The following is a 21524-nucleotide window of genomic DNA, read 5'->3' as shown; positions in this document are numbered from 1 at the left end:
ATTAAATCATACATCACATAAAATTTATCAGAACATCTACAATTACTCATATCACATTTATAACTCTCAATAAAAATGTTAAGATCATACAATTAGAATCAAAACAATTCAATGAAGAGGGGAAGAAATTTCTTTATACATACCTATCAAAGTGTATGTAAATATCATACACACTAGTAGTTCCAAAAATCTAGTTCTACACAGATATAAAACAAAAATAAAATATAAAAAAAAAACAAAAAAAACAAAAAATAAAAACAAAAATTTTTTTGTTTTTATATCTGTGTAGAACTAGATTTTTGGAACTACTAGTGTGTATGATCTTAACATTTTTTTTGAGAGTTATAAATCTGATATGAGTAATTGTAGATGTTCTGATAAAAAATTTTTGTGATGTATGATTTAATGATAATTATAAATATTTGTTTTACAGATGATATCATGTATGTCTATACATGTTTTTAGAACTTTTAAAGGATTGTTTTATATATGTTGAATCTTTTTTTAAATAATTGCTTTTTATTAGTTGAATCATGCTTATGACATTGTTAATATGTATGGTTATACATGTTTTTTATACTTGTGTTTTGTTTTTATAGTTTGTACCCCTGATGCAGCCTGAGGGCGAAACGTGGCCACGTCGGGTATTGTTCCAATAAATGCATTTGATTCCACTGCTTTGTTGTTTTTTATCTACTGTTTGTAAGCAGTTGTGTGCCTTTTGTTTTTTTTCTGCTTCTAGGAGGGACTTGAGCTGATCAGGTACATAAAAGACATATTTTATCTGATTTAACCTTATGAGACATTTACACGGTAGGCCAGGAGGAAGGATCCTCCTAATTCCACTACTTTTGACCTCATAGAAAGAAACATTTTTTTTTTTTTTCCTGAGTTAACTTAGTCACGTCAGGATAAAGCCAAATTTTTTGGCCAGCAAAAATACGGTTGGTTGATTTAAAGTACAGTCTCATATTGCATTTAAGTCTTGTTGAAAAACGAATGAGACAATCAACGTCCCTCTTTCAGTTACATTGTCCCTAGATTGCTCCAAAATAGCTGTAATATTTTGTAAGTCATTTGATTTTTCTCCTTCTGCTTTTTTTCATTGTGCTAGGTATATAATAAATCTTATTAATGGAGGAACAATTTCCTGTGGAAATTTCAATTTTCTTTCAAAAATCTAACCAACATATCATTTGGGGATACACCCAACAATCTAGGAAAAATTTAATACCACGTAAATTCAGTCTCCTATTAAAGTTCTCCATTTGCTCTATCTTCCTTCTAATATCCAAATTATCTTTAATCACAGAGCCACTTTGAAATCTTCTGTCTGCTTAGTCTCTCTCTGCAAGGCCTCAATTTTGTTGGACAAATCTTGTTTAAAAAATTACCATGTCCAGGGAGTCCTTCACTTCCTTCACATGTAAATTTAAAGATTTTACCTCTTCTGAAGACTAGTCTCAGGGTTTTCCTCATATCTATAGCTTCAAAACCAAATCCTTTCCAGGTTCACCTCCGTTTCGCGTCCTGCAAACTCTGCTATTCCAGCACAGTCTGGTTCCCTTATGGGCCTCTCCGATTCGCCCCATCCGGGCTCCAAAGTAGACCCCCACACGACTTGTATTGTTGCAGGGCACGAAGGAGCAATAGAGCTTGGCGGGGAAAGAGATGTTTCTACATCCAGCGGGGGGGACCGCTTCACCGTACCACCCGTGAAGGAGTCCGCTCCGCCTCCCCGGGAAAGAGCGGGGAAGAAGCGCTCCAAGCCCTGTCCTACCGGGGTGGACGTTCCCGAAGGTAAGGGACCCCCTCGGAGGCATTTTTGGTACGTGTGCTGAAAAATATTTCTTGCGCATGCCCAAAACCCACGCCTACACTACCACTAGCCACTTAGTAAAAGGACCCCCCTAAAGAAGCAGCGTGTGAAACACATCTCTCTCTTTACACGCTTTCTGAAAAATAAACAGTTGACTGATTTTTTCCTGCTGCCATGAAATTGTCAAGAAAGAGACCGTAATACATAGGAATGCATGAACGGCAAAAAATAATATTAGTTTTCATTTTTTCCATGATTTTTTTGGATTTTTTTTTTAGTTTCACACACTCATTTTAATGATGATTTTATTAATATGCTATTGCGTTTAATATGCAACAAATCATCAATTCATAGGTTAATGCACATTAATTCACTTAACATGCACTACATTTTTTTAGGTGCACTAACAAACCTAGATGTCCTTTTACTAAGGCTTACTAACAGAGTTAGCACGTGCTAAATCATAAATGCACATCGGAATATAATGGGCATCTGATCATTTAGCACTCTAATCGTTAGTGCGTGCTAATCTGTCAGCGCGCTTTAGTAAAAGAACCCCCACCGAGCAATTAACAAATATATATCCCTAGTAACGTAACTGTGGTGGCAGCAGTGTTCTCTCTTTAGCAAAGGCTGCTTTTCCAGACAGAAAATGCTAGAAAACGGACCATAAACGGGGATCTTGTGGAATCTTAAAGACTCAAGTTATCACGGGCCTGATGCCCAGACTTGGATTAACCACTTAAGATACGGCAGATGAGCTGGACGAGAAGAAGCTGGTAGGAAATGAAATGGCCATTGAAAAGGGATTTGAAATGTACGTGCATGACAACCTGATACATCCCTGAGGCAAAGGCCCAAGAGAAACGTTTTGCCTGTGATCTTTTTGTAAACTCATGATGCAGGCCTAGTGTCCGAAACACAGCGTTTGTGTCGAGTCTTTTATCTAATAAACGTTTGTTTCTTGAAAAATTCATCTCCCAGTCTTGGTTGTCCGTGGTCAAACATCCCACTCTTTCTCCACTTACATCCCCCTGAGGCAAGGCATATGTTAAAATCATGCTTTCATTGAACAAATGGATCATGTTTTTGATCATTTGCCCTTTGATCAATATTTTGAAGTAAAAATAAATAAATAAAATATATTATATACATGCACACGTATCAATATATATAAATGGCAAGTGTCGTACTCACTCGGCAAATGCGCAGTAGAGACCCTCTCTGCCCCGCCCCCGCGTCACTACGTGATGACGAGGGCGGAACAGAGAGGGTCTCTACTGCGCATTTGCGAGGGACACCGCCATCGCTAACGCTCCCCCCACCCGGAGTCGCCGCCGCCGCCGCCACCCACCTTCCACCCGGTCGGGCCCTCGCTCCGCTATTGAAACAGCGAGGGCACGCAGCACACAGCTCTGCTGAGCTGCCGTCGGCCTTCCTTCTTCTTCTCTGCCTGTGTCCCGCCCTCGACGACGTTACGTCCGCACGAGGGCGGGACACAGGCAGAGAAGAAGGAAGGCCATGGCAGCTTCAGCAGTAGAGCTGTGTGCTGCGTGCCCTCGCTGTTTCAATGGCGGAGCAAGGGGCCCGACGGGTGGAAGGTTGGGTGGCGACGGGCTCTGGGGGGGGGGACCGAACTCGGAGGGGCAGCGGGGAACTCAGCGGCGGGGTGGAGGGCCTTTCAACCCCCCCCCCCTATACTAGCCCGTTTTTACAGGCTGAACGGCTAGTATATAAATAATGACAACAGACTGTGAATCTCAGCAAAGCACGTTTATAAGCACTGTATAACTGCATGCATGTGAAATAAGACCTCTCAAAGGATGCAATGATAAATTAATAGGCATGCTCTAAAATTCTGCAAGATCTAACATGCGCCCCCCTTTAAAAGCTTTTACTATATATTCATGTTAGCACGATGCCCATCAACAACAGTAACAAACAGCCATTACTGTGATTATGTTCTTCAGATGAACACTGTGCAGATTTTGCAGGCTGGGCCTGCAAAACTGTTGTATCATTTGCTAACCAAGCTACTTGATAAATTATCCCACAAAAAAAAAAAAAAAAAAAACACGATAGGGTTTAACAGGGAATCCCACATTTGATAACGATATACAAATGAATGCTTTCTTTTTCAGGAAGAGAAGGGCAATCATTGTTAGAACATGAACAGAGAAATAAATCAACTGATGCATTAGCAAAAGCGAGGGGGGGGGGGAACTGTGCTGAAGGTGATGTCTGACATGAATGAAGAGCTAGACATCTCAAATGCCATGCCTCAGGAGCTGTAGACAAGTCTGGCATTCATAAGACATCTATATGTGGTGATTGAGCTGAGGTGTTAATTTATGCTTGATTTAAATTCGTTCAACTGAGGTATATAAAACCTGATTTGGTCGAGTTTAGAGAGCCCTCCCCACTCTCAATGATTTCAAAGGAATTTCCCAAAACGGTACACAGGAAAACAGTGTCATTTGTATATCACTGTGACCATTGCTTCTTGCCTCTTCCCCATTCTCTCTCTGTGTGTACAGTATATACATCTAATATAATAATTTGCTATGTGAACATTCTACAGTGTCACTGGGATCATAACCACCTGCTGACGTCACTGGCAGCAGTAGAACCCTGCTTGCCTGACGTCAGCGGGGGTTACGATCCCAGTGAGAACGTGCGATGAAGAACAGCGAGAGCGGGCAGAGATGTCCCTACGTGCATGTCACCCCCCCCCCTCCAAAATCGCCAACCCCCTTGCTACCCTCCCCTCCCCTCTTACTGGGGTCCCGGCGGCAGCAGTGAAGTGCTGCCTTCCCTTCTCTTTGCTCTCAGCTCTGACTCTGGTCCCGCCCTTGCGGAAACAGGAAATGAGGGCGGGACCAGAATCGAGCTGAGAGCGAAGGGAAGTAAAAGGGGAGGATAGCAGAGGGGGGGGGGGGGGTTGGCAATTTTGGTGTCTGTGAGACAGAGAGGAGGGGGGACGGAAACTCAGGGGGGGGACAGAGGGAGGAGAGAGAGGGAGGGAGGGCCTGGAAATCCCGTGGGACTTGGAGGGGACAGAGTGAGAGAGCGAGGGAGGAAGAGAAGGATAACCTTGCTAGCGCCCGTTTCATTCATACCGAAACGGGCCTTTTTTACTAGTACCTGTATAATGTTCTAATATGAGCTTATTAGATGATTCATTAGTATTATGCTGACATCATATTATATATGTGTTTTGTGAATTTCAGTGCTTTTAAATGCAGATATTTTTGATACTGTTTCATGATAGTCCTATTATTAGGTTTTAATTTGCTGTTTTCAAGTTTACCTAATTTATTATATTTATATTTGATCATTTTTACTATTGTACTGTTAATAAAATTGTAAGTTTTATAGAAAACTGTATCTGCTCTACACTACCTTGGACGTATCTCTTCATAAAGGCGGTTAATAAATCCCAATAAATAAATGCATTTTTATTTTTTTAAGGAACATAGCAGGGTGAAATGGGGAAGGAGGCAAGAAGGAATCATCACAGTGATAATATGATTTCGCTTAATTTCCAACATGATTCCTGTTAGACCAGTCCATACTATTGGGTTGTGTCCCTTTCCTACCAGCAGATGGAGGTAGGAACTTTACCAGTAATTACCAGTATATGGGCTGGTGCATCCTGGAATTCTCCAGTCTGCTATTGCCAAAGCATAATTAGGTCCATGTCACCACACTTAAGAGCCCTATCTCACCACTGCAGCATATTAGATCAACTACTGCAATAACTACATACAGCAATAGAGAGAGAAGAACAGAGAATTTGATGATCTCTTAGAGCCAAAGTCTTCCACAGTGGGCCATAGACTGGTCTAGCGAGATTTAAGGAAATAAATAGGTATGACTAAATTTCATCTTCCTTATCTCTGCAAAACCAGTACATCTCATTGGGATGCACCCAAGCAATGTCTTACTGGGTGGGGAAGACAAGACCACTTGTACCAATGCTCTGTCAACGGCTGACCTGCCCCTGTCTAGTACATCAAGTCTATAATGCTTTACAAAAGAATGAAGCAACGACCAAGTGGATGCCCTGCAGATATCCTTAGGTGAACTGCCCAGGTGCCTTCCTAGGAAATTGTTTTTGCCCAAGTAGAGTGGGCTTATTCCAACAAACATATTTAGCCTCAATGGCCACCTTGATCCAGTGAGCTATTGACAGTTTTGATGCTACAAGGCCCTTGAGTGGGCCATGGAAAAAAATAAATAACTGATCATAGTAGAAAGGAAATTGTTACCTGCAAGTAGGGGAACAAGATTCTTTAGACTTCCAGCTTGTGGAGTCTTTTAGACTGAACATCATCTGATCCACATTCTAGAAAGGAGGACAAGGTTACCACCCAATTCACATGAAACAAGGAAATTATCTTTGGCACAAAAGAGAGGACTGTCCAAATGGACACATTTCCTTCAGAAAGGAAAAATATGGGTCCTGGCAGGACTTTGATTGTGAGCCCATGAGGGACAGTGCAAGTACCTGTACAATTGTATGTAAACTGCATCAATTTGTGCTCGAAAGAGGTGGTATATCAAATTAATAAATGATAAACTACAAAAAACTCTCCATGCAGATGCGATAGCTACCAAGACGATAATTTTCCGAGTGAGATTCTTATGTGAAACTGACCTCAGTGGCTGGAAGGATAGAATCAAAAGTACACTGAGACCCAGATTCAGATCCCACAAAGGCAGGATCAGTCTATCCAGGGAATGCAGGTGCAAAATCCCCTGCAAAGAAATGCACAATGTATGAATGTGCTGCCAAAGGGACTCCAAGATCTTGTCCTTATTGCAGGTGAGAGCAATACCTGAACAATTAAGGAAGCTGAGGACCAAATCCTGCTCAAACCCCTTTTTGGAGGAACTCCAAAACATCTGGGATCTGCACTTTCCAGGGGGGCAAGGAACAACTCTCCATCCCAGATTTCAAATGCATGCACATGCCAACAAAGTGGAGGCTTTCTGAGTTTTGAGAGTGGAAATCAAGGAGGCGGAGAACCCCTACTTCACAAGGCACCATCTTCAAGGAACAAACTGTACGCAAAAACAGACTGGGATCCTCCATCTCCACCGGATCCTGTCTCTGTATGCCCCATCCCCTAAGAAAGGGAAGCGGAGGCTCTGCCTACAAGCAAAGCAGGACTGCATACCAGGGCCTCTGATGCTAGTTTAGGGCAAATCAGCCTATGATTTGTATATTCACTCCTCCATGAGAAAAATTGCTCCCTACACAGTATCATAAAGAACCTCTAAGTACTCCACGCACTGGGCCAGGGATCAGAGGACTTCTGGCATGATTCATGACCCACCCCAAGCACTCTATGAGCAGGATGACTTGAGACATGACCTATTTGGACTCGGATTATGAGTCAGTCCTTATCAGCCAGCTGTCAAGGTAAGGGAGCACCCTGACGCCTTGCCTCCAAAGCTGGGCCACCATGACAACTATCACCTCGGAGATGTGAAGGCCATCATCAGGACAAACGGGAACACTCAAAACTGAAAATGTCTGCCCAGAATGCAGAACTACTACTTGACATTTCTAGAGCGCTACTAGGGTTACGCAGCGCTGTACAGTTTAACAGAGAAGGACAGTCCCTGCTCAAAGGAGCTTACAATCTAAAAGACGAAATGTCAAATTGGGGCAGTCTAGATTTCCTGAATAGAGGTAAGTGGTTAGGTGCCGAAGGCGATATTGAAGAGGTGGGCTTTGAGCAAGGATTTGAAGATGGGCAGGGAGGGGGCTTGGTGTATGGGCTCAGGGAGTTTATTCCAAGCATAGGGTGAGGCAAGGCAGAAAGGGCGAACCCTGGAGTTGGTAGAGAAGGGTACTGAAAGGAGTGATTTGTCTTGAGAGCGGAGGTTACGGGTAGGAACTTAAGGGGAGATGAGGGTAGAGAGGTAAGGAGGGGCTGCAGATTGAGTGCATTTGTAAGTTAATAGGAGAAGCTTGAACTGTATGTGGTACCTGATCGGAAGCCAGTGAAGTGACTTGAGAAGAGGGGTGATATGAGTTTGTAGCTGGCACTGATGGGGAACTGAATGTAGGCCTTCACCAAATTCAAGAGAAGTGAGGAACATGTCAGACAGACCCAGGTGATGACTGAGCACAGGGTTTCCATCCAGTAGCAGGGCACCTAGAGAGAAGCATTGACCCCACTTTGATTGAGAATGGGCCTGAAGGATCCTCCTTTCTTGGGAACTACAAAATAGATGTAGTAGTGATCCTGCTTTTCTTCTAGGGTGGGGACCAGCTCCACTGCACCCAAGTGAAGCAGGAGCTGTAAGAGTCCACCACGTGCCTTTTTAAGGCTAATCTGCACAGACGCCATAAAGGCATCTGATTTACCACCTTCAATACCCTCTAGTCGCTGATACAGGCCCACTCATAGTGAGCCTGCCTCCCACCTGCACCAGTGAGGGGCCTGATGTACCTTCACTGGACTCCTTTGAGGCACATGGGGTTCTGGCTTCCCTTGACTTTCTGGGACCACAAAAAGATGTCATCTTGGAGGAAGAAGAAAAGCCTGCCAATCGCCTGCCAGGCCAAAGGCAGCCAGCACCTCTGACCTGAGTCTTGCTCACCGACAGGCCGATTCTCAGAACTTCCACAGTAAAGTGTTGTGAATTGAGGGGTCCCGAGCCCCCCAAGAAGGCTGGAGTGACCTTAAATCTGACTCCATCTCTAAATAGCACTAGTACTGGGGTAATCAAGGAGTTGTGAAGTTCTAAAAGGAATTGCCACTAAGGGAGACGTTAGGTCTAAGGAAAAGATACCAGCCTTATGACAAACTGGATTTAGATTACAAGTTATAGAATACAGTGAAAGACAGCCTGATACAGCAAAAGCATTTATACTTACAGCCTTTCATCATTAAGTGAAGCCCACAAATCATCATTTGGGATAAGGAGTTTATTTACCAAGATACAAGTCAAATCAGTGATTGACAACAGGCACGTACAATCAATTAATTATAGGAATATAATAATCCAGCTGCAAACAGGTGTTAATTCCTAATCTTTTATAATTTCTTTTACCAATTAGAGGTTTTACAAGGGAAAGCAATTAGGTAATTTGTCAATTCTGCTGGTCACACTGGTTTCCCTTGGAGAGAGAGAGTGCCAACCCTTCTCTCTAGCTTAAACCAGGAAATACCCTGATTTTTATAGGTGCCCTCAGGATATGGATAATATGACAGTAGATATACCTGATTGGATCTATGCTAATGTCATGGTTGTCACTGATTGGCTCTTGCTAATGAGTAGCTTCTATCTTGCTAACATGGTTTTGTCTTTAGCTCGCTTGACCACAAATCTTAAGCAAGACCCTGCATCCAGCTACACCTTTCCTTTCTCACACCATGGCTGACCACAATCCTGCTCACAGGAAAGTCTCATTTCTCAACTTGTTTTTCCAACTTACATTAGAGAAAATTCCACTTTGTAACAGATACAGCTTCTATTTTGTGCTGAAATCCTCCATTTTGTTTCCATATCTATTGACCTAACTTTTCCTAATTTAGCTTATTTAGGCCTCAATCCGGGCTACAAACTAGGCCATACTTTTCCAGTAAGCTCCCAGTTATGTCAGCCATCAGATTTCTGGCTCAGCCAAGGTCTGTAATGGCCTGAGCTCTATGACTGGGCCCGCCACCATTCCAGTGGGGGGGGGTCTCTGGCTGTACCATAATTATACAAAAGCCAACAGCGCAGATCCCACACCGTACTGAAAAATAGCTCCAAAATGCTCAATGGAAATGGTATTCAAATTATATGCATGCAGTAAAAGTGTAAAGGGGAGGAATGTGCTAGGCGCACGTGCAAGAGTTTTGCAGTAAGAGCAGCTCTTGTGAGTAAGCGCCACACAAACCCAACCATAAAACACACATCGGCACCGCTCTTCCATTCCTTCAAATACAAGCTTTCAAATTTTGTTATTTATTTATTTTTACTTGGGCAGCTTATATTTAAGCACGGAAAACAGGCGCCGATGTATACTTTCGGGTTTGATCAGACTTGTGCACATTTGTGTTTCACAGTACCAGAGCTTACAGGCAAAGTTGCCAGGGCTGTGGGTTTCTCGCCCAACTGAGCTCCTTTCTGCGACCCGCCGCTGCTTTGCGGGTTGCAGGATTTTGGCCAGCTTTTTTTTACCCCGCCGCAATTTTTTTGCCAGCCACATTTTTTTTCGCACGGCCGCGGGTTGGCTGGTTTTCCCGCGGCCGCAGCCAATAGAAGCCCCACGGAGGCGGGCTTAATTACGTCATTTGTGTGCAAATGGCCTCATTAATATTTATTAATGATGCCATTCGTATGCAAATTGACATCATTAATATATATTAATGGTGTCATTCATATGCAAATGACTTTGTGCGGTTTGGGGGCTGGTTTGGGGCGTGGAAAATGTTTTCCATCTGGCAACACTGCTTACAGGCTTACACAGACTTTCTTCTCCTTAAAAAAAAAGCAAAACTGGCAGATTTTAAACTGGAAATAAAAATAAATCCTCTCCTCAAACCTTCCACTGCCAGCTCAGAGCTGGCATTATTTTTCCAGCAGTAAGCTCTGAGCATTGGGAAGGCACAGCAAACGACATCATCAACATAGGTTTGACTATATTTAAATACAATCTGTGGGGCCATCGCTATCACATACATTGTTTCCCATGCTAAAGCCCTCTGAGCAATTTGTGCTGATTTATATGAATGCTACTCCTGCGATAATTGGTCTTACCTTTTGACTCGTAACCACTTGTAACCACTCGCCTCCACCTACCCTCCTCTCTTCCTTCCCGTTCACATTAATTGATTTGATTTGCTTACTTTATTTATTTTTTGTCTATTAGATTGTAAGCTCTTTGAGCAGGGACTGTCTTTCTTCTATGTTTGAGCAGCGCTGCGTATGCCTTGTAGCGCTATAGAAATGCTAAATAGTAGTAGTAGTTACCACCGGAAGTAGGTTTTCAGAATCAGCTTGTGAGGGACATATAGTACTGTGGTTCAATATTTTAAATAAGAAATGTGTTAATAAAATGTATATATGTAATTGATAGCAAAGTGTTTTTTTATTGAGTGGCAATGAACATTCATGAGATAGATTTGCATTAAGTCGAGATGTATGCAAAAACTATCGCCCCATCTCCCTCCTCCATTTCCTATCCAAGATACTTGAACGTGCTGCTGTTCACCGACATTGTCTTGACTTTCTTTCATCTCAAGCTATTCTTGATCCACTTCAATATGGCTTTCACCATCTACATTCAACTCAAACAGCCCTTACTAAAGTCTCCAATGACCTGTTCCTGGCCAGATCCAAAGGACTCTACCCTATCCTCATCCTTCTCGATCTATCTGCTGTTTTTGACACTGTTGATCACCACCTAACTCCTCGATTCGCTGTACTCACTTGGATTTCAGGGCTCTGTTCTTTCTTGGTTTTCTTCTTATGTCTCCCATTGCACTTTTGTAGTGTATGCGCTCTGACAGATCCTCCTCCACTTCTATCCCACTGTCTGTTGGTGTACCTCAGGGATCTGTCCTGGGACCTCTTCTTTTCTCCATCTATACTACTTCCTTTTGATGCTTTGATCTCCCACCATGGTTTTCAGTATCACCTTTATGCTGATGACTCCCAGATCTACCGCTCCACACCAGAAAATTCAGCAAGAATCCAGGCCCATGTCTCAGTCTGCCTATCTGACATTGCTACCTGCATGTCTCAAAGTCATCTGAAACTAAACATGGCCAAGACTGAGCATCTTATCGTTCCCTCTAAACCCACCTCTCCTCTTCCCCATTCTATATCTCTGTGGATAACACTCTCATCCTCCCTGTCTCATCAGCTCGTAACTTTGGGGTCATCTTTGACTCCTCTCTCTCTTTCTCTGAACAGATCCAACAGACTGCTAAAACCTGTTGTTTCTTTCTCTATAACATCACCAAAATCTGTCCTCTCCTTTCTGAACACACCACCAAAACTCTTATCCACACTCTTATCAGCTCTTGTTTAGACTACTGCAACTTGCTTCTCACAGGTCTCCCACTAAGCCATCTCTCTCACCTTCAATCTGTTCAAAATTCTACTGCACAACTTATATTATTAGCCCTCTCCTCATGTCACTTCATTGGCTCTCTATCCATTTCCACATACAATTCAAACTCCTCTTATTGACTTACAAATGCATTCACTCTGCAGCTCCTCAGTACCTCTCCACTCTTATCTCTCCCTACACTCCTCCCCGGGAACTGCATTCATCAGGTAAATCTCTCTTTATCTTTACTCTTCTCCTCCACTGCCAACTCCAGATTCAGTTCCTTTTATCTTGCTGCAAACACGCCTGGAATAGGCTTCCTGAATCAGTACATCAAGCTCCAGCTCTGGCCGTCTTCAAATCTAGGCTAAAAGCCAACCTTTTTGAGGCTGCTTTTAACTCCTGTTCACTTGGTTCAGTACCCGTGTCTGTTTTATCATTCCCACCTTAATTCCCTTATCTGTCCTGTTTGTCCGTCTTGATTAGACTATAAGCTCTGTCGAGCAGGAAATCTCTTACATGTTCAGTGTACAGCGCTGTGTATGTCTAGTAGCACTATAGAAATGATAAGTAGTAGTAGTTGATATCCTGAAAACCTGACTGACTGGTGATTCCCCCAGGACAGGTTTGGGAACCACTGGTCTACGTGAAGCATCTGTTTGATACCATTTGCTTAAAAGACTGAATTTATTTATTTATTTATTGCATTTGTATCCCACATTTTCCCACCTATTTGCAGGCTCAATGTGGCTTACAGAGTCCTGTTATGGCTTTGTCATTTATAACCTCTGCTTACATCCTAAGTTGTCTTTTAAGATGTTTTATGGTGTATTGTATCAACATCGTAAGTAGCATAACATGTCCTAATATGTGCTGTTATTTCAATATTTTTTCCTGCTCAGGTTGTCTATTGTCTATGTCCAGATTTTTCTTGCTGTACACCTCCTTGGGTGGGTATCTTCAAAAAGGAAGTAAATAAATCCATATACACATAAACAACTGTAGCAGTGTTATTACTTTCAACTTTTACATAAGAACTTTGTTTGAAACAGTAAAATAAAGTGAGAAGCACTAAGATTTTCGGCTCTAGCCTTGGAAAACTGAAAAGCGGTGGGTGGTCTCAGACAGAAGGCATCATGCATGATTACCAGCTTGGAGCACTAGACTGTAAATGAATAAACGTGGAACTGTTATAGGTATTAATTTAAGATACACACAATGTACTTCTGGCTGCTTGCAAATACCAAACTGGCCCCTTTTCATTTTCCAAATGATTGTTTACTGTTAAGTAGATCTCGTCCACTGGGGATGCTTGAGGCCAGTGTTGGTCTTACAAGCCTCATCCTTGAGAACTATGCAATTAACTCTCACAAAATGCAAGCTTCCGTGTCCTAAGTATTCTCTATGGACCTGGAAGTTGAAAAACCAGGACTAGATAGAAATGTAAGTGTTTGAAAGGCAGATATTATATATTGTGAGCAATGCAAGCATGCCCCTACCATTCTTGCATCCAAAAATGTAACAGAGCAAACTATAGCAGATTTTGAGACAAAGACTTCCCATTGGGTGATGAGTACCTATCATGCTATGCCATGCAGGGACAAAAAGTTAGATGCCAAGTGCTTAACTTAAGTGTCTACATTTGGGACAATGAATAGCAAGTCTAAAAATTAGGAACCTTAGACAAATTTGCGACCATCTCTGGGAAAAGGTGACTAAAAGTCTCAGATCCGAAATCTTTGAACTTCTGAAACATTTTTATTTTTTTTCACATAAAAGGATGGTTTATGATTTATTTAGTCCGGCTATACCCCTCAAACTAACACACTCACTAAGAAGTGCAACCATCATTCAGGCACACACAAGCCTAATAGACTGGAGAATAAACAAGCAAGATTAAGATTAAATCAGGCCAGCAGGAATGCAATTTTAAAAGGGAAGATCATCGCTCACATTTAGAATCAAACATCAAACGCTTGTGTAAACCGCCAAGATTTCAATGCCATTTTGAATTCTTTTTTTTTTTTCTTTATCTTTATTAATATTTTTATAATATATCACAAAACAATATGAATATGCAATCGGCAGATTTTACAGGTAAAATAGAACTAAAATACATTAGAAAAAAAAAAATATATACGGCCTTTCCGTCCACAATTTAAGAGAAAAATGATTCCAAGATTTCAAGTATCTATAACCATTAAGGAAAATATACAAAAAAAAAAAAAAAAAAACACAGTTGCTACCTCTGTTTCAGACCCCAGCCTGCAAATTAGGGAGGGCATACAACATTCACATCAACTCTAGCATCTAGAAATTCTTTAAGCTGTTTGGGTTCCACAAATTGAAATTGTTTACCCTCCAACATTACATTACAAATACAAGGAAAACGTAACACAAAATTTGCTCCCAATGCCATAACTCTGGGTCGCAGTTCTAAAAATGCCCTGCGCCGCATCTGTGTAGGCTTTGAGAGATCAGGAAAAATCCGGACCTTTGAGCCCAAAAACAGCTTTTCTAAGTGTCTTAGGGAAAGTCTTAATACAGCATTCCGATCTGGCTCCAGCACAAAAGTAACCAGCATAGTTGACCTCTGAGTAATGATTTCCAATGAATTTTCCAGGAAAGAAGTAAGGTTCATTCCTTCCCCCATCACAGGGAGGGGAATCCCTTCCGTCCCCTTAAAATTCCAGATATAATAGGCTCGTGTGATGGGAGGTAATGTATCTTTGTCCATTCCTAGAATTTCAGTCATATATTTTTTCACCATTTCTAAAGGAGAAATTAATGGTGACTTGGGAAAATTGAGAAACCTAAGGTTAAGTCTTCTAACCTGGTTCTCCAGGTATTCCAACCGTTTATGTAAGAAATTGTTATCTTTAACCAAAGCATTTTCCAGAGTCCCCATGTCTTGAATGTTATTATCCACATTTTCCATTTTAAGGATTGCTGTGCAGTTACTTGCGCTTGATCAGAGCAGCCTCAGAAAGAGTTTTAATATTACTGGTATTTTCTTTCGAAGTATTTTGCATAGAGGATTGAATATTGTAAACCATGTCCCAAAGTGACTCAAGCGTCACAATAGCTGGTCTATCCACATCACTAGCTGGTAGAGAGGAGTGAGCTTGGACCTCAGTACGGGAAAGTTTGGAAACAATGTCTTGTGGTACTACCTTTAAAGCAGCTTGTATTTGTGTTTCACGCTCCTGGGATCCGCTCTCTCCTGCTACAGTCCTCCCCTCAAACAGGTCGGGTTGCACCCCTTCGGTTTCCGTCTCTGTTCGGAACTCTCTCCCAGGCTAAGGTGGAGCTATGCGTTCCACGAGGCTCAGAGAAGCCCCGTTGCCGCTCTCTGTCGACGTCAATGCATCGGCAGTGGCAGAGGGGGTCGAAGTACCCAGAGGACCCGGTTGTTTCCTGGAAAATTGAAGGGTCGTTTGCCTCATCGATGACACGGTTTCAGGAACCGAGGGGTACTCCTTTACCTTTCCCCTCCGCTTCCCCATTAGCAGCGACGAAGCGAAGGCACCAGAAAAAGCTAGAGACCAAGGCAACTTCCAGGAGCAAACTCAGGTGCGTGTGTTCTGTATAATTATGGTACAGCCAGAGACCCCCCACTGGAATGGTGGCGGGCCCAGTCATAGAGCTCAGGCCATTACAGACCTTGGCTGAGTCAGAAATCTGATGGCTGACATAACTGGGAGCTTACTGGAAAAGTATGGCCTAGTTTGTAGCCCGGATTGAGGCCTAAATAAGCTAAATTAGGAAAAGTTAGGTCAATAGATATGGAAACATAATGGAGGATTTCAGCACAAAATGGAAGCCGTATCTGTTACAGAGTGGAATTTTCTGTAATGTAAGTTAGAAAAACAAGTTGAGAAATGAGACTTTCCTGTGAGCAGGATTGTGGTCAGCCATGGTGTGAGAAAGGAAAGGTGTAGCTGGATGCAGGGTCTTGCTTAAGATTTGTGGTCAAGCGAGCTAAAGACAAAACCATGTTAGCAAGATAGAAGCTACTCATTAGCATGAGCCAATCAGTGACAACCATGACATTAGCATAGATCCAATCAGGTATATTTACTGTCATATTATCCATATCCTGAGGGCACCTATAAAAATCAGGGTATTTCCTAGTTTAAGTTAGAGAGAAAAGGGTTGCCACTCTCTCTCTCCAAGGGAAACCAATGTGTCCAGCAGAATTGACAAATTACCTAATTGCTTTCCCTTGTAAAACCTCTAATTGGTAAAAGAAATATGAAAGAAGGATCCCACTGAAAAAAAAATAGGAAACAGCAAGTCAAATGCAAAGCGCTGATAAGGAACGCAAAGAGAGACTTTGAAAAGATGATTGTGTTGGAGGCAAACACACATAGTAAAAACATTTTTAGGTATATTAAAAGCAAGAAGCCGGCAAATGTCGGCTGTGGTGAGATGTTCTTTATTTAAGCTTTGAATAATACACTGCATTTGGCCTGTGCTACACATTTCTGCTCTGAATATTCTTGTGCACTCCCTTGTCATTTGCACTTTGGACTACTGTAACGCCCTTTACAGGAGTATTCCAGTTCGGGACCTTAAAAGTCTCCAGCATACGCAGAACACGGCTATAAAACTCATCACTGGCTGTACGAAGTACGATCACGTTACGCCTCTATTGAAGGAGGCACACTGGCTGCCTATCACATCCCGTATTGCTTATAAGCTTCTTCTTCTTCTTCTTGTCTTTAAAATTCAACTCTCAGGTGAACCCCCTTTTCTCTCCAGTTACTTGCTCCCTTACTGCCCTTCCAGATCACTGTGGTCCTCTCAGCAGCGTCGGCTTATGGTTCCTTCCCCTTACAACACTGTCCACGTTTCCACCAAACACACTATTTTCTCTTTTCAGGGCCCGGAACTTTTGGAACTAGCTGCCGAGTCATCTTAGGTTTCAAACCTCCTTACAATAGTTTAAAAGGCTGACCTTTCTTTTTCTTCCTTTTATGGGCGATTTGGTATCAGTTAAAATATCCACTTTGGTTTTGAGGTGTTGTTAGTTTTATACGTTGATTGATATTTGATACATTTGTATCTCAAATTTTCCCACCTTTTTGCAGGCTCAATGTGGCATGCATTGTACCGTAGAGGCGTTCGCCATCTCCAGCACAGAAACAGATACAAGGAGTTAATGTGGTCGGATAAGGTTCCTGTGTTATAGACACATTGGGGAATTACAAGAGGAAGAGTTATATATAGTCTGTTACAAGCTTTGGTTTCGTTGAGTTGTGGAGTAGAGGCACTTAAGTTGGATCGGTGGGGTATGCCTTTTTGAACAGGTAGGTTTTTAGTGATTTCCAGAAGTTTAGGTGGTCGTACGTTGTTTTCACGGCTTTTGGTAGTGCGTTCCACAGTTGTGTGCTTATGTAGGAGAAATTGGATCCATAAATAGATTTGAATTTGAGAGCTTTGCAGCTTGGGTAGTGGAGATTTAGGTAAGTTCGTGTTGATCTGGTTGTGTTTCTTGTTGGTAGGTCTATGAGGTCTGTCATATATCCCGGGGCTTCACCGAAGATAATTTTATGGATCAGGGTGCAGATTTTGAAAGCAATACGTTCTTTGATTGGTAGCCAATGTAGTTTTGTTAAAAGTGACCTGAAAACATACCTTTTTGCTGACGCCTTTGACTGAGGTCAGTTTTTGCGGGATTGCAATACTTGTTTGTATAATTTGCCCTTATGTGCTGTCCCCTCTTTCTCTTTTTGAATTGTAGTTCTTTCTCTCCATGTCATGTCCTTTTTCATTTCCCTCCCTATATTAGATTGTAGCCCCCCTAGACACTTTTTGTAATGGGCAGGATACAAAATTTTCTAAATAAACCTGAAACTTGATATAAACAGTTTCCAATGATCATGCTTTTTGTTTGTTTGTTTTTTAATTAATACCAGATCATCAAAAACAAAATAAAACCCACATCTGTACAATGTCAGCTGCTTTCTGGCAGTTCCACAGTGGAAGCTCAAAACATAGCAAGGGGATTATTCTGGCCATATGTATGACAATACTTCAGACACACGTCAAGTGAGCATTACTGGAAACAGACAAAAATTATCCAATTTGACCACTGCCAACCAGTGTTTGCAAAATTTAGTGAACACTGATGCAAATCAACCCGAATGTGATTTTCATGTATGTTTGCAGGCTGGCCTGTGCGTGATAGGTCTTGTAATATCACACGAACAAGTGCGAGTGCATTTGTGCATTGTGTGAACATTTTCTAAAGTGGACTCTCTGTGGGCTGCAATACTTTTAATATCATGGTGATATTAAGTTGCTGCACAGGAGCTCTGAGACTTTACATGTTCACTTCCATCATCTCTGGACAATTACCCTGTTGGTCTAATTAAAAAAAAAAGTGGTCACCGTCTGCAAAAGCTCAATTTCTCACCAACAGGCAGATGATCAAAAGCCCCGCGCTGTTCCAAACAGTGCTGGAACAGCGCGGGGCGCTATTAGACCTATGATCAGAGATAATGCATGCAAATTTAAGCAGCGCAATTATCTCTGATGATTGGGTAGAAGTGCGGGAGAATTGTGCCTGAGCATACGCCCGGCACAATCCTCCCGCACTTGTTTGACAGGTCTGGGCTGGAGACCAATGAAAAGAGAAGGACGCCCATCTTTAAATCGGAAGATGGACGTCCTCAACTGCCCTGTTGCAGGGACGGCCAAATTTCAAGGGGGTGTCAGAGGTATAGCGACGGGGCAGTTGAGGACGTCCAAAATTTGGATGTTTCTGCGACGGGGCAGTAGAGGATGTCCAAATTTTGGCCGTTTCTGCAATGGGCAGTTAAGGATGTCCAAAATTGGATGTTTCAATGAGAAATGCATGCTGGACAGGGCTCACCATTCCTCCCCAATGATCCCCACTTAAGGAATGCATTGTGTTCAAGATCTGCACGATTGTACACAAAATCATTCATGTAGACGCCCCAATCTACATGCTAAACCTAGTGGACCTACCTTCCAGAAACGCCACAAGATCATCCCGCAAATTTCTCAACTTGCACTACCCCAGCTGCAAAGGACTTAAATACAAGCGGATGCATACCACTACCTTCTCCTACATGAGCACGAAGTTATGGAATGCATTACCTACAGACTTGAAAGCAATCAACGAAACAAAATATCTTCGAAAATCTCTGAAAACATTCTTCAACAAGGCCTACAATGAGAGCCTACTACCTTAATAAGTCACCTCACTAACCCACTCAATTATGAACGCCCACCTTCTATAACTACCCCAATCACTCTCTTCCTTTGATCGCTACGCACTACTAACTGTATCTGATATCCTGAAATGACAATGTTAACAAATCTATGTAAGCCACATTGAGCCTGCAAATAGGTGTGGGAATGTGGGATACAAATGCAATAAATAAATAAATAAATCTGCAAACCCTAACGCCAGCTCGGAGCTGGCGTAGGGTTTGTCGCGGACAGCGACCCAATCTTTGACGCGCTGGTCCGCTGATCATTGGGGATGAATGTGTTAAGCGCTGATTAGCATGCATTTGTAAGCTACTTGCGCTAAGAGCCCTCCAGCGCATTGTCTCACATGCTCGAGGGCTCTGATCATGGGGCGGTAGCAAACGCCGGCGCTAGTATGGCGCTAACAGCCTCTAGCGCCGGCGTTTGCTTTTGATCATCTGCCTGTAAGACAGCTAAAACCTGTTGCCTTCTCAAAGAGAAGTAACCCTGCGCATAAAAGGGGTGAATTCTATATATGGCAATGAAAAACAAGCGCAATTCTGTAAACCGTGCTTACACATTTGCACCAGCTGAAACATGGTGCAGAAGTACGCACCTAAATACACACATAGGAGAAGATTCTATATATGGTGCCAAAATAAAAAAAAAATCAAGCAAATTCAATAATTGGCACCTAGATTTACTACTACTACTACTACTTATCATTTCTAAAGCGATACTAGACGTACGCAGCGCTGTACACTTGAACATGAAGAGACAGTCCCTGCTCGACAGAGCTTACAATCTAATTAGGACAGACAAACAGGACAAATAAGGGATAAGGACAAAGAGTAGCAAGATTCCGTGCAGAATCCTAATGAGTAGCAAGATTCCGGAATCCCACTGTAGCAATATTCTGTGTGTAATCCCAAAGAGCGGCAAGATTCCGGAATCCCAAAGACTACTACTACTACTTATCATTTCTATAGCGCTACTAGACGTACGCAGCGCTGTACACTTGAACATGAAGAGACAGTCCCTGCTCGACAGAGCTTACAATCTAATCAGAACAGACAAACAGGCCAGATAAGGACAAAGAGTAGCAAGATTCCAGAATCCCAAAGTAGCAAGACTCCGGAATCCCAAAGACTACTACTACTTATCATTTCTATAGCGCTACTAGACGAACACAGCGCTGTACACTTGAACATGAAGAGACAGTCCCTGCTCGACAGAGCTTACAATCTAATTAGGACAGACAAACAGGACAAACAAAGGGAATATTAAAGTGAGGATGATAAAATAAGGGTTCTGAACAAGTGAATAAGGGTTAGGAGTTAAAAGCAGCATCAAAAAGGTGGGCTTTTAGCTTAGATTTGAAGATGGCCAGAGATGGAGCTTGACGTACCAGCTCAGGAAGTCTATTCCAGGCATATGGTGCAGCAAGATAAAAGGAACGGAGTCTGGAGTTAGCAGTGGAGGAGAAGGGTGCAGATAAGAGAGATTTACCCAGTGAATGGAGTTCCCGGGGAGGAATGTAGGGAGAGATGAGAGTGGAGAGGTACCGAGGAGCTGCAGAGTGAATGCACTTATAGGTCAGTAAGATGAGTTTGAACTGTATGCGGAAACGGATAGGAAGCCAGTGAAGTGACTTGAGGAGAGGGCAAATATGAGCATAACAACACTGGTGAAATATTCGCCGATTACAGAATATGCTTAGTTGATATTTCAGCGCTGATATCTGCATGCATCCATTTACTCCAATGAAAAGTTGGTGTAGTGCTCAGGGCGTACATTTAGGCGCACTGGGCCATATTCTATAACTAGGCGCCTACATTTTGGAATGTCCATTTCCCCGCCCATAACCACACCCCATTTTGCCTCTGCGCATTAGAAGTTCAGCACACATTGTTACAGAATATGCTTAGCGAGTTGTGTGCCTAAATTATAATCAGTGCCAATCAGGGCTCATTATTGCTTGTTAAATACCGTTATCAGCGCTCATTAGCTTGTTAAGTCAGGTAAGTTACACATGGCGTTATAGAATCCGCACCAATTTCAGAGCCTAAATCTAAGCACACTATATAGAATCTGGGGATTAGCTCCCTTATTCTATAACAAGTGAACAAATGCTAGGAATGTCCCCATTCTGCCCCAGACCCTCCCATTTCCGTGCCCCCCCTTTTTTTAAACTTGTGTGTAAAATACAATTAAATCTCATTAGTGCTAAAAATTGCTTTTTAAAAAGCCAATTATTGGCACTAATTATCTCATTATTCAATTAAATTTGCGGAGACTGTATAGAATTAGAGAGGGAAGTGTAACCTCAGCTCTCCTGATGCATTGTCTGGTTCCACAGCAAACAATGGAACAGCCAAAACTCATGCAGCCTTCAGACAACTCTCAGAAATGTTCAGG

General features: G+C 42.4%; 1 protein-coding gene across 4 annotated transcripts in view; it reads right to left on the bottom strand.

Moving 5' to 3' along the window:
- The window catches only part of SH3KBP1 (SH3 domain containing kinase binding protein 1), a 513036-nt gene that overhangs the window by 375846 nt on the left and 115666 nt on the right, over nucleotides 1–21524 (bottom strand). The window contains exon 1 of one of the 4 annotated variants that reach the window (XM_030202269.1): nucleotides 21432–21506. The exons of the other annotated variants lie outside the window; for them this stretch is intronic. Within the exon in view, the coding sequence (XP_030058129.1) occupies nucleotides 21432–21491 (60 nt within the window). The 5' untranslated portion in view covers nucleotides 21492–21506. Of the gene's footprint in view, nucleotides 1–21431; nucleotides 21507–21524 lie in introns of those variants that run through there. 4 annotated transcript variants of the gene reach the window in all.

Source organism: Microcaecilia unicolor, chromosome 4 (genome assembly GCF_901765095.1).
Source record: "Microcaecilia unicolor chromosome 4, aMicUni1.1, whole genome shotgun sequence".
NCBI lineage: Eukaryota > Metazoa > Chordata > Amphibia > Gymnophiona > Siphonopidae > Microcaecilia > Microcaecilia unicolor.
The sequence above is the reverse complement of the archived record's forward strand: the minus strand, read 5'-3'. Positions and strand labels throughout refer to the sequence as shown.